The sequence below is a fragment of the Crinia signifera genome, chromosome 5, assembly GCF_055691185.1.
Source record: "Crinia signifera chromosome 5, ASM5569118v1, whole genome shotgun sequence".
In the NCBI taxonomy this organism is placed as follows: Eukaryota; Metazoa; Chordata; class Amphibia; order Anura; family Myobatrachidae; genus Crinia; species Crinia signifera.
The window spans coordinates 137,584,888-137,603,626 of NC_139221.1; the positions used below are offsets into that span (position 1 = coordinate 137,584,888).

The following is an 18,739-nucleotide window of genomic DNA, read 5'->3' on the forward strand; positions in this document are numbered from 1 at the left end:
AGCAGTAATAGTAATCATTACAATGCTAACCATTACACTGTCTATGTAGCCATACATCAGTGTTGTAATTAGGAATTCTAACTTAAAATATATAGAAATTATTTGATGATATTTTCTGTGCAAATGGAAAATATATATTTATATTTCTTTTTTTATGAAAAACGCACAATTCTCCTAAAATGTTTTTTATCTTTTGTATTATAGGTATCTACCAGTTTGTCTGTTTAGAGTCGGCATATCTAGGAACAGAAATTGGCAGAATAAAAGCCAATGATGCAGACACAGGGAAGAATGCTGAGATTATCTACAGTATTATTGATGGAGATGCCAAAAATGTGTTTGAGATAATCACAGAACAGAAAACACAGGATGGAATCATAATGGTTAAAAAGGTAACTGCAGAATATGTTTTATTCTCACAGTATTTAATAATTGTTAACTATTCAAAGTAACCCACACAGTGTACTGTATATATATATATATATATTGTTCAGGGTGTTCCCTAACCAGGAACCAGGCGGCACTCAACGGGCTTCACAAATAGTGCAGAAGGTGTTTATTCCAGCATCAACGTTTCAAAGCCGATGCGGCTTTTTCATCAGGATAAAACAAACATGTTTTCCTGTTGTGGAAAAGGGGAGTGGCTGTGCTTTTGGTATAAAAGACCCACATGGGGCAAGGGTAGTTGCACACTGGAGGAGGCAGAAAGGGGGTCTTGATAAAGGTCCAGCCAGGACTGAAACGTCGACCTGTACCCACTGTTATGCACGTGTTGATCTGAAAGGTGGTATGCACCATTAAAAAAAACTTTTGCTTCAGCAAGTCCGGTGAGTGTCTCCAACTCTTTACTCGTATTTACTTTACTTCTCAAGAATGGAAAAGCGCCCACCACTACTGAGTGTGAGACGTGGCCGCAACTTGAAGGACTACCTATTGAGGCCTAATATGCCCATTTCTACAACAAACAAAAAACCTACATGGTTATCCCAACAAGTCGGCTGCTATAAATGTCTTGGGTGTGTAACCTGCCAAGCACTAATAACAGGAAAATCGTTTAATCACCCTCAAAGTGGTAAAAAGATCCTTTTACACCATCGTCTGACTTGTCTAATGGACCACGTAATTTATTACTTGAAATGTCCTTGTGGCTACCTTTACGTGGGAAAGACTATCAGGACTTTCCGCGAGAGAATGACACAACACAGATCATCCATCAGACTGGCATATAAGACAGAGATATCCGACAAACCTGTTGCAGTTCACTTTGTTAAAGAAAATCATCAAATCTCTGCTTTAAAGTATATGATTATTGATTGGGAACCACCATCAGAGAGGGGTGGAGACCGTGGGAGGGCACTCCTACAGAGAGAAGCCCGGTGGATTGCGAAATTAGATACATTGGTACCTAAGGGTCTCAATGAGAGCAATTCTTTCTCTATCAGTATTTCTGTAAAAATAAAATAAATGTAATGGTGTATCTAACCATAATAAACCAGGTGGCATTATTATTAGAATATTTTGATATATTTTTTCAATTTTTATGTATATAGTCTGTAAAATGTGATATTTTTATATGCATATGTAAGGGAATGCATATTTGACCTGAGGGATTTAAATACATTTTTGTGCAGAGCTCCTGATCATTAGGGTGCTAGTCATAAGTTGACTCAGGATGCATACTTAATATCTGATGTAGTTCTTGCAGTTTCCCAGTAGAGGGCGCAGTTCCTTGTATATGGTGGTGATAATATGGTATTGAATAAGCAGTGACTGGTCCGGTCACATGACCGTGACCAGGAAGTGTCTGCGGCTCAGCTGGACCAAGTAAGAGATAAGCTAAGCCGCATGTGTTATTGAATGACGCGGTGACTATCACGTGACCGGAATTGGAGACTTGCGCTCCACGGGACACGTGCTTGCGTTCCATACACGCTTTAAGCGCGCCTAGTGATGCAAAAAATAGTGGACACAAGCGCCTACCATTATAGCACGGCACTTGCACGTGCAATATGGTGGAGTGCGGAGTTAGACGCAGTAAGGTATGCTTCCTGATATGCTGACTGCACCTGTATTTTCATGTTTGCCCTGCTGGTTTATATATCTATATATTGCGTCCTATGTGATTGAATAAGATAATACTACAGCTGGTTGGACTTTAATTTTATTATGGCAAATATGCATTGATAGATGTTAAAAGTATAAGGTCCACAGCAGTTTAGGATTTTGATGTTTGGATGTCTAGATTAGCATGTCAATCATGCTGTTAACAACAAATAATACCTTGCTGGTCTGATATGCATTCTTATCTTTTTGTATGTATTTATTGTAGGTGTTCTCACACTTGTTGTAAATATTGGTTGCTGTCATCAAGTCTTGACAAAGGCTCACACTAGAGCCGAAACGTTGACCAGTGACATGGCAGCTTAAACAAATAAAAAGCACTTTTTTGAAACCTGTATCTTCAGTCTGGCGAGTGACCTCCCTCTGTATATATACAGGTTGAGTATCCCGTATCCAAAATGCTCGGGACCAGGAGAATTTTGGATAACGGATTATTCCGTATTTCGGAATATTTTAATATTTCAATGATGTATTTTGAAGTATCTTGCATTTATGCTGTATAAACACATAATATACACACAAATATATTTTATTACCACATAAAATACACACAAACATATTTTAATTGTTCAAAAAACAAGGTTTCAAAACGTGAAACAAAATGTGTGTACTATCTCAGCACTGAATTTGAATGCCAAGAAATCATTGTCTTGCACATATATAGTGCCAGTTACATATCATGTCCCCAGTGATGCTGTTACATATGTCCCCAGTGAGTTTTTAGCAAAAAAAAAAAATGTTTTCACTTTCTGGAATGTCCGTATTTCGGAATAATTCGGATAACGGATATTCGGATACGGGATACTCAACCTGTATAGCATGTGCGGAAGCCTCACTCATTGGTCTCAGTGTGAATATTGTGTGTCGGACATAAAAAAGTAAATATGAAGATACTTGCTGCTACTCCAACAAGTAATTGGGCAAATAGGCCAGCACACAAAATGTAATACATTTCAAATATATTTAAATCAAGCAGAGTCAATGAATGTAAAACAGACTAGGGATATTCACCAATCCATCAGGAATGAAATTGTCATCTGATCTAATGTGATTTCCAAGCTTTTTAATCACTGGCACTGCACTTTTTGCACTTTACTTGCACGTCCTGATGAAAAGACCAGTGGGCTTGAAACGTTGATGATGTCAGTGGTATTAAAAACATAAAGTAACGCTTTAACCTAAAACCGTTGAGTGCCACCTCTTCCTACCATGCCTTGCTTGGCAGTGAGGATCATTTTCTATTACCCATACAGGAAGGCATCACGTTGCTATTTACTTTCATACCGATAACTTGGGTACATAAGAAGTCACTCCAGATTTTTTGCAAACATGATCTCATTTGATTTCTAATAATGGTTGCATAGCTACAAATACCTAGTCTATGTTTTGGCTCTTATTGGTGCCTTTGTCAAGACATACAGTAGCCAACTTTGCACAATAGCCAGTGTTAATCAATCTTTACACTACTAACAATATCTACATTTGTACCATTAGCAGGCCACTCACTCAGCCAAGTGAGATTTTTGTTTTTCTTCCTTAAATTTATCAGTGTAATTTTATTCACGTTCCAGTACCTGTTTTTACATATACAGTATATATCCCTGAGAGCAAAAACGGACTCTCAGCACTTTTGCCCTACCAACAGCATGCTTGTAGGTGTGCTCCAAGTGCAGGAAGACACCACTTCCAGTATCTGGAATGCATATAGCAATGTGGAACACACTGATTACCAAATCAAGGCATTTATAAGATCCCACTGCATATATTTTTAAACTAATTATATATATATATATATATATATATATATATATATATATTATTAATTGATGTGAATTAAGAGCCTAGTTTCTTGACCACTACATCACTTCCTGTCCTTAACAGACAGGAAGTATAAGTAGAGCCTCAGGCACCCATTTTCATCTACAGTATGCCCCGATGAAGATCCAGCAGTATTGAAACATGTTGGCACTTTAAAGGCAGCACCATCACAGGATATATTGTCCAGCCATTGAATGACTTAGACTGACCACCCAGGGACAGATTAAGGAGTTCCAGACCTCCTTATCAGTTTTTTTCTTCCAACCATCTATTTCATCAAGTGCTGATCACAATTTTGCTCCACTCATTTCATTTTAATGTTATCTTGTATTTTTGTTGGACACATGAAGTTTCCATTTTTTATCTGTATTATACAGACTTGGATTAAAAATACTATTTTACTGTAAATGGTGTAATTATCCTATTATTGTGAAAGAATACCATGTTGTGCTTTGATCTACCTGTGGTAAAAAATTAAAGCTATGTTTATAGGTGGATTACCATACCTTTTTGTGTTAATGTGGCCATGCTCCACTAGACATCACTTTAAAAGAGACCTTGATGCGATTATTTCAATTACAGTATTTCCTTTGTTTGTGAGTTTTGGTACGTCATACACCCTATTCTTTGTGAGAGAGATACATCTGTATGTGCTTCCATTATTCATCTATCGGATTCTAGTGGTGATGGCTCTGAAGCAACATCTGTTTCACCGTTTTCAAAAGGAATCACTTGGGGACTCTTATTTTCATATGTCATAGAACATTCTACACATTGGTTTCTGTTTTACTATTGTTTTACGTGTCTCATCCTCTTGAAATACCATGAAGAGGCCCTGACTGAAACCCTGGGTATAAAACCACGGAGGGAAGTCAATTTTTCCTTAGGGCTTGTTGTCTGACTGATCATATCTTTTCTGTATTGTTTATATGACATAACCCGGGCAAATGGGTATGTCAGTAAATACACCACATATCATGTACAAGTAAGCTTATGGCATATAAAATATTTTTTACTTGTGGATGGATGGCAATATAAGATGCTGCTACAATAGAATGGCAGGTAAGACAACTAAGACATTTGAAGAATCCATTTTTCCTAGCCAGAAATGCATCACTTTGTATTGGCTACTGGCTAAAACTGTGATGTCAGTCTGCACAACCCAATCAAAGATGTTACGTCTCCTTTGATAGCATGGAATAATGGCATTATTCTTCAAACCCAATGAAGAGTCTGACATGATAATCGTTCACCAATGTTTGGTTGTACGTCTGATCTCCCTACTGCAGTCATTAAAATTATTAACCCATGGTAGACACCCCACATTATCCCTCCTAGCCAATTAGAATGTATGCCAACAAGTGGAAGCTTTTAATTACTTCTAAATCAAAATAAAATGATTGAAAAAAGATCAAGGTTTCAAGGTTTTTTGTCAAATATTTCCACTCAAAAATAGCAGAGCAGCTAAAAAAATATATTGCAATACTGTAGGTGTTTTCATTGAAATCTCACAGTTGATGGAAAAAACTGCAATGGCCATCATGCAATACAAAAATGCATACTGCAGACAAGGCTTATCATAGCATGTCTTTACAGTATGTAAGCTTCTCGGTGTGACATCTCTGCTGTATTCATGTCAGAATCAGAATCAGCTTTATTGGCCAGGTATACTTGCGTATACTGGGAATTTGATTTGTATTGCTGTGCAAATGCCGTTTAGGTAACAGTTAAACAGTGACAGTACAGATATACATAACACATACAGGTATATGCTCGATGTGCCCTGGGGATTGTAGATGCAGGGAACATATATTCGCTGAGCTGCATAGTGCCTAGGCAGCCATCAGCGTAGCCACTGGTCATTGTAACAGCCAGGTAGGTAATAATGTAAGCAGATACAGTACAGTTATCACACAGGGAACACCTACCCACCGAGCTGCACAGTGCTTAAGCGGCCAACAACGGCGCCACTGGTCATTGCAAACAGACAGGTAGGTAAAAGTTAAGCAGGGACAGTACAGTTTTAGGTTGCTATGCAATATGCAAGACAGGGGAGACAGGGGTACATATGGCTTAGTGGCACAGTTCCTAGGCAGACATTTGCGGCACAATCTTTATCATGCTGCTCAAAGGCAGCAGTAAAAATAATAATTTTATTTATATAGCACTCTTCTTCCATAGCTGGCACACCCTGCCAGCTTGTTGCTGTCAGGGTGTGCAGCCAGTGATGATACAGCATACAGGCTTTGCATACAGTGGGGGTGGAGGTACATGGTATAAATCATGATAAAGAAACAGTAAACAAAATAAGTAATACATAGCTTTCATCAGCTTAGAGGCTGGGAGAGATAGTAATTGGTGAAAAATAAAAATACAATGATGCAATGTGTGGGTGTTTGTCCAAACTTCAGTCAAACTTATGCTTCAGATGACATGCTTGAGATGCAGGCAAGCCTTGAGCAGGCTTCCAAATATTTCCAATTTTAAAGGAAATTTGGGTCAGCTGGTACAGGGGGTGGGGCTGGTGTTTAACAAATTGCTCATTAAAAGCTAATTAATGGTGGGGGAAGATGCAGGCTCCCAGTAACAAAACAATTTACAATGCAGACTGTTCTTTAAATGAAAAGCATCAGATGTTCAAATGGGATTCATGTACCTGTAATATAGGAGATGAAATCGTTTTAAAACATCTCTAGTCAAACTCATGCTTCAGCTGACACGCATGAGATGCAGGAAAGTCTTGAGCAGGCTTCCAAAAATGTGACATGCCTGTTTGATTTTAAAGTATTCATTGAACATTGATCAAGACCAAGTGAAGACCAAACATCTTGAAAAACATGGCAATATTAATGGCACTTCCTGAAATTAGGTTCAGTGTGGTAAATTGTTGGCCAAAGCTTACAGATGCAAAAGATGCTAACACTTGATGGAGTTTTTACACTTAAGTTAAGTATATCTGCATGCAGTGTCGTGAGCCTGACAAAGTGATGCATTTTTTGCTTTGCATCATGAATTAAAATCAGCCAAAATAAGTTCTTGAAAAAGATTCTATGTATGCAGCAAACTATGAAGAAATGCTGAAGATGTTTGTGTTTTTAATACTGACATCTTTATTTTTCAATGGATATACAGTATGCTTAAATAGGTGTAAAATATTTATTGTTTTCAACTTAAAGGATTTTTGTATTCTTGGAGATAAAATGCAGTATGCAACCTGAAAGAAACAAATTGAGCCAAAATGTGCCGACAGGCAGTTTTTCATGCCCTACCATCCACTAGAGCATGGAGGGGAAATAGAATAGTGGGGGTTATTTTGGTTCACTCTTTCTGACAAAATCCTTCTTAGATGGACAAAACCATGTGCACTGCAGGTGGGGCAGATGTTACTTCTGCAGAGAGAATTAGATTTGGGTGGGGTTTTACTTCAAAGTGAGATCTATATTGCAGTGTAAAAATAAAGCAGTCCGTTTTTTCCCTGCACAGAAAGAAAATAACTCACCCAAATCTAATTCTCTCTGCACATTTTACATCTGCCCCCCCCCCCCCCTGCAGTGCACATAGTTTTGTCCATCTAAGAAGGATTTTGTCAGTGTGCTAAACGTAAAGGAGGCGTGTGCCTGAATGTGAGGGGACATGGTGCACCAATTCAGTGTCCATGTCAACTGTGTTTTTGGGACAAAAAAACGTGGAAAACCCATATCGACATTTTGACCTTCACAATGTCGACATAATACATGTGTCAACCTTTTGACCCTCTCGTCCTTAGACATGTCAACCTTTTGTTGGTGTTGGCCTTCAGTGGTCGACCCAATGTATGTCGACCTTAGTTTGGTCAACCTATTGACCCATATGATAGAGCTTATATATTTATATATGTGTGTACATACAGATGTAGCAGCTCCTGTCAGAGCTGCTCCTGGCGATAGAATCGCCATTTTCACCACCAGCCGGCAGAAGGAAGCACCTGCACTTGAGACGCTGGCACGCCCCATTCCATTGGAGCCCTCTGCCACGGGTCCCCTGCATCTCCCCGCCACCATACTGCACTATGCTGATGGGGACGTGAGTGCGTGTTAGATATGGCGATTCCCTGCTTCTAATTTATAAAGTCTATGGCCCTTATTCTGATCGGTGCGGCCGGATCTGATTATGCGTCCAAGACCGTGCGTGCGAAACCCCACCTTCCATACGGATCTTCAACTCCGTCCGTACGCGGTAAGAAGCTGGCCGAACGGACCGCACGTGTATTTTTCACGGAATAGGCCTCCTCCATCTAAGGGAACCTCCCCCATCATTCGATGGTCGCAGACCATCGAATGCAGGACCGAGTGCTCCACCAGCTCCCGCAACCTCAGACCACACGGACATTTCTCTGTGCAAAAGCAGGGATCTGGGCGGGCAGCTGACATCCGGCGATGTCATATGTCCGCCCCCTACACATGCGTCACGGCCGCATTACCATACATACGCCCAGCGTTTGCATGGGAACGCCCATGAAACGCGGGGCGTATGCATATGGTAATGAGCCCAAATAGCCCTTCACGCCCCTCTCCACCCCCTGTTCGGAGTGTTCACATATCATGCGGGATTTGGCTGTACGCCCCGCTCGCACATGCGCAGAGACGCCTCTGCACATGCGCAGACACAAAACATCGGCGGGCCGAACGCACGCGGATATATCCGCACCGACCAGAATAAGGGCCAATATTTGGAAAATGATAGGAGTTGATTTGTTAGTACTGTCATTTATCTCTCACAAGTTTATCTTTCTCCAAGCTTTGATAAATACCTGGAAAAAAGACCAAGTTAGTTAACTGTAACCAGTTACAATAAAATTGTCTTTAGAAGAAAATACTGTAGCTATGTTTTTAAGAAAAAAAGTAATTATCACAAGAAAGATGAGTTGTCCTTAAGTACACTTTAGGATATATTAAAAAAATATATATGCCAATTACAAGATGCATATACTGTGTGAATGCATATGATTTTTCTATTATTCAGTCAAATGTGCAGAAGCAAATTATTAAAAGACATAGCCCATAGCTAGAAGCTTTATTATTAAGCAGCATTAGCTTAGGGAAGGCTATATCTTGTAATAACATATTTTCTATGTGATTTACAGGAGATACTGAACTTTACCACCGTCCTTATGGAATTCATATATTTTTCCTTTAATGCTGCATTGTTTTAATTGCAATTTTTATAGTGTAATACTTATATTTAGCAATTATTTCATTTGCCACTTATTTCGATTACAATAAAAAGTAAAAAAAAAAAAAAAAACTTAACTTTACGGCATACCGTAGTTCTCAAACCTAAACAGTGTCTGTTTTCCAGGTCTCCTCGCAGAATATAATCTACAGTAGCAACACCTGTGGAATTTTTACAAACTGTCAGTGAATAATGAGTACACCAGTGCACCTGCTGGGTGATCTGGAAATTGTTACGTTTCCAATATTTAGATCAACTGATTTAGGCCCTTATTCTGGTTCACTAGCAAAGGCAAATTAATTCTCAAATGGACAATACCATGTGCACTGCAGGTGGGGCAGATGTAACTTGTGCAGAGAGAATTACAGTAGATTTGGGTACGTTATTTTGATTCTGTGCAGGGAAAATACTGACTGCTTTATTTTTACACTGTAAGATCTCACTTTGATGTAAAACCCCACTCAAATCTAACTCTCTCTGCACATGTTACATCTGCCCCTCCCCCCTGGAGTGCACATGGTTTTGTTGATTTGAGAAGGAACTTTCCTTTGCTTGTGAACCAGAATAAGGGCCTTACTGCATCAATTTATTGATCCCTGAGAATACTGTATTCATTCTACATATGTGACAAATGTTTTGCTGTCATCATATTAATTTGTTTTATTTAAAAAAAATAGCAACTTCTATTTCTATTCAATTAAAAAGCCCTAATTAAAATGTTTCCACAGCTGCTGGACTTTGAAAGTCATAAAATACACACATTTGAGGTTGAAGCTTCTAATACTTATGAAGACCCAAGATTTACTCACCTTAGGTCGTTTAAGGATACAGCTATTGTGAAAGTTCTGCTACAAGATGTAGATGAGGCTCCAATTTTTAATAGTCCTTTTTATGTATTTGAAGTAAATGAAGATATCAAAGAAGGAAGCATAATTGGCCATGTAACTGCTCGGGATCCTGATTCTGCAAACACTTCTGTAAAGTAAGTTCTTTGTTTTCAGAAACAAAACAGTTATACTCTTGACAGAAATATCTCATGCCATCATCATTCTGAATAGTTAGAATAAATTGATTTAATTAGCATACAGATTTAAAGCAGAGATGCAATAAACATCAAAAAGTGATAAAGTGCAGAGTGATAGGGTGAAATACTCAACCCATGGAAATTATTATCCAAGATGCCTGCACCAATCCTGCAACATGCTGTGCGCTCAAGATTTTCTTTTTACAGTATGTCTGTGTAGTTTGTATTACCTAAATCCTCTGTATTATGTAAATTGGTTTGGATGTCTGTAAAGTGCCTTGAGTCCTGTGTTAGAAAGAGCACTATATAAGTAACTTATTATTATTATTATTATTATTATTATTATTATTATTATTATTAAAAATAGTAATATGATTACAGGTTGATTATCCCTTGTCTGAAATGCTTGGGCCCACAAGCATTTTGGATAACGGATTATTCTGGATCTTTTAACATACTCACCCTGTTCCCTGGTCTTCCAACGACCTCCAATGTCCTTATACGAGGAGCAGAGAAAAAGAAAAAGGGGAACGCACAAAATATTAAAACGTAACTTTTATTATTTTATTTTATATTCTAAGATGCCCTGTTTCGGAATCAGGGGCACTACATAAACAGCAAAAATATTGGAGAGGTTAAAAGTACATATAATACACAAACAGAGTGGGTGATAGAAGAATAAAGAATTAGTGTGTTAAAATACACATTTGTTATTTAGGGAGAGATGTTGTAAGGGTAAACTTGAGAAAAAGACCTCTATGAGGATCAATTCCTTATATTATATGTTTGGTTAATAACCACGGAGAAATATAGGTTGTAGGCGAGTGGTTAATTTATCCAATCATACCATGGATTATCCACTTGTGATGGGTGATCCCCTCTCACTGGTTCCCCAGTCACAAGGGCTGGCAAACTAGTGTTGTCATGTGTTGTATATAGTATATGTATTTATATTCACTCTTTGTGATGGGTGATCCCCTCTCACTTGTTCACCCCTCACAGTAATTGGGTTAAGGTGGCAATCCCAAATATTCAGAAATATATATTTATATTGGGTTATACTTTATTTCAGTATCCCGTTCGTGCACTTTTTAATTTCACATAAAACACGGTTGGCACCAATCAAAGTATATCGCCACAACAGCATCTAGTATTGTTTCAGGAATGCCACTCTCACTGGCATTACCTGTTAGTACTAGTTATTGGGTTAGATTACCCTCAATATAATTATATTCTAGTACAAAGACACTTCAAATTATTGCACAGTTTAGTATGGGATTCCCCTTGTGTTATAGTGATTCAAGTGATATTATCTATTGGCTTAGAATGCCCTCTAATGGTTAACCAAATGAATTACAATATTGTGTTCAGTACACATACTAGATACATCTCTAATACAATGTCCTATATTTCTCCTATCTCAAGTTTATCCAAGTCCTATCTCATATAATCTATTGTTCATTTATCATAATGACAATTCTAAAGTAAATTATAAGGACTTCTCCCTAATATAACAGATGCCAACGCAGCGTTTCGCTATTTAAGCTTTCTCAAGGCCAACCAGATAGCCTTACATGGAGTATATTTATGTATTCATAGCGGCCAATCACCAGGCCGTTTCAATGTCACGTGGTACTCAATTGCATCTGTATGCACTCATTTGGCACGTCGTCACGTGACCGGCCTCGTCGTCAAAGTTCCAAATAGGTTGTGCGGGTATATACCCAACCCAGTACAGGTGTGGCATCACAAAAAGGGGTGTGGTATTACACTTTAGACCATACACAGTAATGCCTATTACACATTTTAGCAAACTCCGTAATACCCATTACACATAAAGCCACACGCCGTAATGCCAATTACACATAAGGCCACACACCATAATGCCCATTACAAATTGTGCCACACATCATGATGCCCATTACATACTATATAACAAACAGTAATGCCCATTACATATTTGCCACATAAGTGCTGCTTACCTACGTGCTCATTGATAGGGGTTCTTGCTTGATGGCGTGCTTACAAGGGGTATCTGAAGCATTATGCTGATTCCTGGGCACCACATAGCACCAGATACCAGCGCATGCAGTATCTGAAAATTAGCCAGCACATATTACATATATGATAACATCTATGTTAATATGTGCTAAGTGGTCAGCACTGCATCCCAGGGACTGCAATTGCCACTTGTTACATACTATAATGTAATTTGAATTGTGTTTTTTATTTTTAAATTAAAGCAACAAAGGGGTTAATTGTGATTGATAAGCTACCATGTGAATTCGCACAGGAGCGCAAAATTTTTCTTTTGCACATGTGCATTTCTGCGCATGTGCATGCGCTGTGTGAGAGTGGCCATGGTGAAAAGAGTGAGGACTTTTGGCGGTGGGCCGAGGGATGTGTCCATGGGAATGCCCATGAAAACACTGGGCTTTCCCATGGTAATACCCCAATGACGCAGGTGCCAGGGGGCTGGCAGCTTTATTCAAAACATCCATTCGCAGCAGTGCGGGAAAATTTGCCCTGCAAAGGGGAAGTGGGGGTGGGCAGTAGTGCAGGCTTAAAAAGACATGCAGTGCTGCGTGGCAACCAAAATAAGGTCCAAAGTGGGTTGGTCCCACAGGGACTGAGACATCATTCTGTAGCAGTAAAATCTCACAAGAGTAAAATTAAACTAATAGGTTTTATTTGTGCACATAGCAAGTATTATGGCTAAATGCAGCAATCATCAAGGCATTGGACCTGATTTAGAATTTAATATAAACCCAATGGTTTGTGTATAACTCCAATGTTTGGGAATCGACACATGTGTGGGCTCTTTACAGTGCATATGGCATACTGTAACGGGGAGATCATGGTGGTGGGGATGGGTATGCATCAGGAAAATAGGAATGTGTCTACCTCTATTTTTATGAGTGCCAAGGTTTGACCATGAAGTAGGAATAGCCCGAGCACCCTAAGTAAAATCAAGAAAAAGCTCTAACAGTGCTGAATTCAGTGTATAAAAACATTACAATATTTTTTGATAATGGCAATGTATTACCATCACAGCACAACTGTTTATACATATACAATTAGAACCATATAATCATGTATAATACAGTATAGGAGTAAAAACAACAGAAAAACAATGAAATTATAATGTGTCTGTATATAATTTGCAATTAATAGATGTACAAAGTTCAAATTAATGTATATAAAGAATCATGCTGAAAAAAGCCACCGTGATATAAACTTCTGTCCAAAGATATGCGAGTCAGGAGAAAATAAATTGTTAAAATGGCAAGTGTCTCTCCAGCAGATTATATAATGAATTCCATATATAATAATAGCCATATACTAACTGTAGAGATGGTAATAGATGCAGTATTTCTGAACTCCTCACAGGTGAACAACTTAATTGAATCTGTGATGCAGTAGACCCAGGAGTTGATCAGCCTGTGCTTTGACTGCAGGACTGGTTTGTAAACCATAATTTGTCTTATTGGCTGAACAGAGCCATGTAATCAGGCTATCCTTGATTTTAGAATCTGAAGCTGATGGCAAGAAACCAGGTCACAATTTTTGCTTTGCTTTGTGAGAATTACACAATAATGAGTCATACCTCACCTTTGCAATCAATGTAGGGGCATGCTTAACACTCTGGGAGCTGCTGGCATGCCCCTTTGCCCCTCTCTCTCATGAATAGAAGCTATGAGCATGCGCACAGCATCTCTTAACTCCTGCTCTGCTAAGAAGAACAGCAATTGAAAGGGAGCATCCCAACTTCCAACTCTGCTTCCCAACATGGCACACTGCAGTCTTTGGGGGGCACAGCCTCCCAATTCCCAACCACTACCACCAAGAGACAGCGGACCAGTGTCCAAAAAACAGAATTATCCTATGAAAATTAAGACAATGTGGAGATATGCATCAGACTGCAACTTTGTGACATTAAAGTAGTTGACTACTGTGCTCTTAATGAAGCCCCTAAAGATAGGGAAGGTGCAGCTCGTTTATTGACTTTAAGAAATTAGTAGTGTTTTGAAAAACCTCAAAGTATCACAATATATGGTTTTCAGTGATCTTTAACAAATAACTGTATAATAAGAAATCCCTTCTTTAAGTCATCTGCTAACTCCTTCAGGACAAATCATTTATACCAGGTCCTCAGTTTGAGATTTTTTTAATTGCTTTGTTCCAAGGAAAGACTAGTTCATAAAAGTGTGAAATTGTTCTTTGCCAATCACAAATTTAGGATGTAAACTCATCAATCATTAATTTAATTATTGTCAAAAAATTAAGAAGGATTAGCCTAGATATAAAAATCATTCACTTTGTCATTGAGAGACTTGCTGCAGACATGGTTTTCACTTTCAGTACCAATGTCAGTTTCTTGCAATGTTGGAAATGTAAGTGAGATACATTTAAAATTCTAAAAACACTGAATACATCTTTTTTTTTCAAAGACGTGTCTACTTAAATGTTCCTTGCATAAATAGTAAATTTATGGTACATTTATGTAGACATAGATCTTTTTAAATATGACTGTAATGCACAGGGTTTTTAAAAGTGTAAATGACAATCTTCTATTATACTCTAGCCCCATTTTTATTAATTTCCCTTAATTTTTCACATTATGGTACTTTACTGGCAAGTTATTTGTAACAAGACTTTGGAAAATCAGATAAATCAAAACTTTTTAATTTTATAAAATGCACTTTAACAGCAAAAGCCATTAAAATGGAAATCTATGGTCTGATTTAGAAGTGTAATGCTGTGTACACACGGGGGCGATAGGGGCTGAAATCGCTGGGAATATGGTCGCTGAGCGACCATATTGCCAGTGATTGGAGTGTGCACCAGCGATAAATCGCCGGGTGCGCGCTCCCGTTTTCAGCCCCTGAATGGTCGCTGGTCGGAGGAACATGCTCCTCCGACCAGCGACATCCCCTGCCTCTTCACCCAGCAGTGTTTAAATTTTCATCTGCGACCATCTCTGGTCGCAGATGAAAACGGGACACGGGGCAATATGATTGCTGAGCAATATATTGCTAGCAATATATTGCCAGCGATCATATTGCCCCGTGTGTACGCACCTTAAGCTCTGCTGATTTTCTTTTTTTTTTGAATATTAAATTTTTATTGGGTCGGCAGAAAATAGACATGTACATATCGGGAACAGAGGTAAAACAGTGAATCTGACATAAGGTTGTAGAACACCAGATCGACTAATACAACTGTCTGACCTACACTTTATTGGATAATAATTAAATTAGACTGCACCCCAAAAAATTACAGTTAGAAAAACAGTGGGGAAAAGGGAGTCTAGTGAAGAGGGAGGGAGGAAGCAGAAGAAAGATGAGGAGCAGAAGGGGGGGAGACAGACACAAGGGGGGGCGGGAAGGGTATATGTGAGCTCAGGTTGGGGACACCGCAAGAAGCATTACAAATTGTAAATATGTGTAAGTTAGCAGTTTAGCGGGAGGGGTGGGGAGTGAAATGCGGTCTCGCCCCAAGCCACGCTAGAGGAAGCTGGGAGGCCCTGAGCTTCTCTAAAGTCCATCCATTTAAGCCATTTCAGGTGTATTGAGGAGGCTGACGAGGAGTAACGTACATTTGCCGTCTCATAAAGATAATGTGTGTGCACCTTGTTGATAACACCTCGTATCGAAGGGATTTCTGCCGATTTCCATAGGTGCCCTATAGCTGCTTTCGCTGCAATCAGGATATGTTTTAGAATGTAGAGGTCACCTCCCGTAACCGTACTGGTGTAGTGGAGCAATGCTGTAATGGGTTCTAGCTGGATCGTGTACTTCATCACTTTCCCGATCAGGGATGTTATTTCCTCCCAGAAGGGCCTAATGAGGGGGCATAGCCAGAATATGTGCAGGATAGACCCCGTATCCCCGCATCTTCTCCAACATAAGTGTGAGACCTCGGGCCAGATGGCGTGGAGGCGAAGAGGGGTAAAATATGCCCTATGGCACAACTTAAAAAACATCTCTGAATGTAGTAGGCATTTGGACATCTTAAACCCCGAATGTAGGATAGAGTCCCAAGTTTCCTCGTCTAGTGTGATGTTAAGGTCGGACTCCCACTTAAGCTGGGCGGGGAGTTTCCCTTGTTTCGATGATGATATCAGGTGGTTATACCATCTGGAAATTCCCCCTTTGTGTGAACCATTCTGTAATCTGGAGGCGATGAGAGTGGGGGCTGGCCGGAAGGGGTCCGTGCCCTCCCTTAGGGCGGATAACCAGTGTCTAATTTGTAAATACTTGAAGAAATCGCTCTTGGGAAGCCCGAACCTCTCCCTCAGTTCTGAGAATTTTATCAGGGACCCCCCTTGGACCAAATGTCCCAGATCTGTAATGCCAGCTTTAATCCATACATCTAAATTTAGATTGGGGATCATTTTTGCAATAGCTGGAAGGGAGAGGTTGGTGCTCGGGAGAGCAATCTCTTTCACACATCCTGAAATTCTGGCCCACACCTCCAAAGTCGCCCTAGTGGCCATACAAAGCTCTGGCTTTCCTGGGATGTCTTTAATGGGGAGCCAGAACATGTCAGTAAGAGGGTATTGGTTCGCCATGGTTTGTTCTATTAAAACCCAGGGTTTCGGGTTCTGAGAGTTAAACCAGTCCCCAGCTTGGCTCAGGAGACAGGCCTGTCGGTATGTTTCTAAATCGGGGTATCCTGCTCCTCCCAAGTTCTTAGGTAGAGCCATAGTTTTCCTTGATATTCTCGGTTTTGACCCCATCCATATATATTTAGTGAATAATGCGTTAAGTTTACATAGTAGCGACTTGGGGAGGTTTCTAGGGATCGCGCGAAATAAGTATAGGAGCTTAGGGAGCAGAATCATTTTGGACGCCGCTAGCCTGCCCAGCCATGAAATTTCATGGAGGGACCATTCCTTAATGAGTTTTTGAAAGGAGTTTATGAGCGGGTTAAAATTACACTCTATTACGTGGGCGTCTCTTGCAACCTGTACCCCCAAGTATTTAATGGCTCTCTCCTGCCAGGCGTAACGATATGCATCTTTAAGACGAGCCACTGTAGCTAAAGGGATATTTACCGGTAGGGCTTCTGTTTTGTTTGTGTTCAGTTTATAATAAGAGACCGCAGAGTAAGCGTCTAATACTTTATGCACCGCTGGTAGGGATTTCTCCGGATGCAAAAGGCAGAGAAGAACATCGTCTGCGAATAAGCAGATCTTGTGGGAGGAGCTCCCGATCTGAGGGCCTAGGATATGGTCATCTGTTCTGATTTTAACTGCTAGGGGTTCCATCGCTAGAACAAAGATTAACGGGGAGAGGGGGCACCCCTGTCTGGTACCGTTGGATATTGGGAAACTGGAAGAGAGGCAGCCATTAACAAACACCCTCGCAGACGGTTGGGAGTAAAGGGCAAATATTGAGTCTAGGAATCTGCCTCCCACACCAAAGCGCTTCAGCACTTCTTTTAAATAGCCCCAGTGGAGTCGGTCAAACGCCTTCTCGGCGTCTAGTGACAGCAGCAATAGGGGGGATTTAGTCCGATCGCACCTCTCCAGCACATTGAACACTCTACGGGTGTTGTCCGGGGCCTGTCTCCCCGGCACAAAGCCCACCTGGTCCCCCCCCACCAGAAATGGGAGGAGGGGGGCCAGTCTGTTTGCCAGCAGCTTGGCGTATAGTTTTAAGTCCGTATTTAATAATGCTATAGGTCTATAGTTTTGGACCGAGGTGGGCGGTTTACCGGGTTTAGGGATGGTCACAATCCGAGCCTCCAACATTTCTCTGGGGAATACTCCGGACCGGGAGGCCTCGTTGAAGACGTTGGTCAATAGCGGGCTCAATTCATATTTGAAGCATTTATAGAAGTTAGTGGGGTAGCCGTCTGGGCCAGGGGCTTAATCTTTGGGTAATCCGTCAATGGCAGTCTCTATCTCTATTTTGGACCAGGGCACGTTAAGGGCCTGCCCCACCTCGGATTCCAGCTCTGGCAAGCTAATACTGTCAAGAAAGGAGGTGATCCCTTCATTCGTCGGCTGGAGAGTGTGCGAGTCGGAGCTCAAGTTGTATAATTTAGCATAGTAGTCTGCGAAGGTGTCCGCCACTTGGAAGGGGTCGACTATTCTAGCTCCCTTGGAGTTGATCAGGAGGTCAACCCTATTTTTAGCTCTCCTCCCTCTCAGCTTCCTCGCCAGCAGCCTCCCCGCCTTGTTCCCAAACAAGTAGAAGCGTTGATTCAACTTTTCGACATTTTTCTGGACTTCTCTAAAGGAGAGGGCGTTAACTTTATCTCTAGCTCGGGTAAGCTGTATACCTAGGTCCCTGTCCAGAGGGTTAGTTTTATGCGCTGCCTCTAATCTAAGGAGATCTTCATCTGCTACTCGCCTCTCGTTCTCCTCCGCTCTTTTTACTCTAGCTGCTGCTTTTAATGCTGAGCCACGTACGACAGCTTTCAGCGCGCACCAGTGAGTAAAAATACTAGTGTCCTCCGGGTTATTAGTAGTTACATAACTAGTGATTGAGTCTAAAATCGTTTTCCTGGATTCCAAATGTGACAGTGCCGAGCGTCCCAGGCGCCACGGACCCG

The 18,739-nt window shown here is 40.4% G+C and overlaps 1 protein-coding gene across 1 annotated transcript in view; it reads left to right on the forward strand.

Moving 5' to 3' along the window:
- LOC146080611 (cadherin-9-like) overlaps nucleotides 1-18,739 on the forward strand; it is a 266,660-nt gene that overhangs the window by 156,558 nt on the left and 91,363 nt on the right. The window contains exons 6-7 of the mRNA XM_083188082.1: nucleotides 205-392; nucleotides 9,879-10,132. Coding sequence (XP_083044208.1) covers nucleotides 205-392; nucleotides 9,879-10,132 — 442 coding nt within the window. The remainder of the gene's footprint in view (nucleotides 1-204; nucleotides 393-9,878; nucleotides 10,133-18,739) is intronic.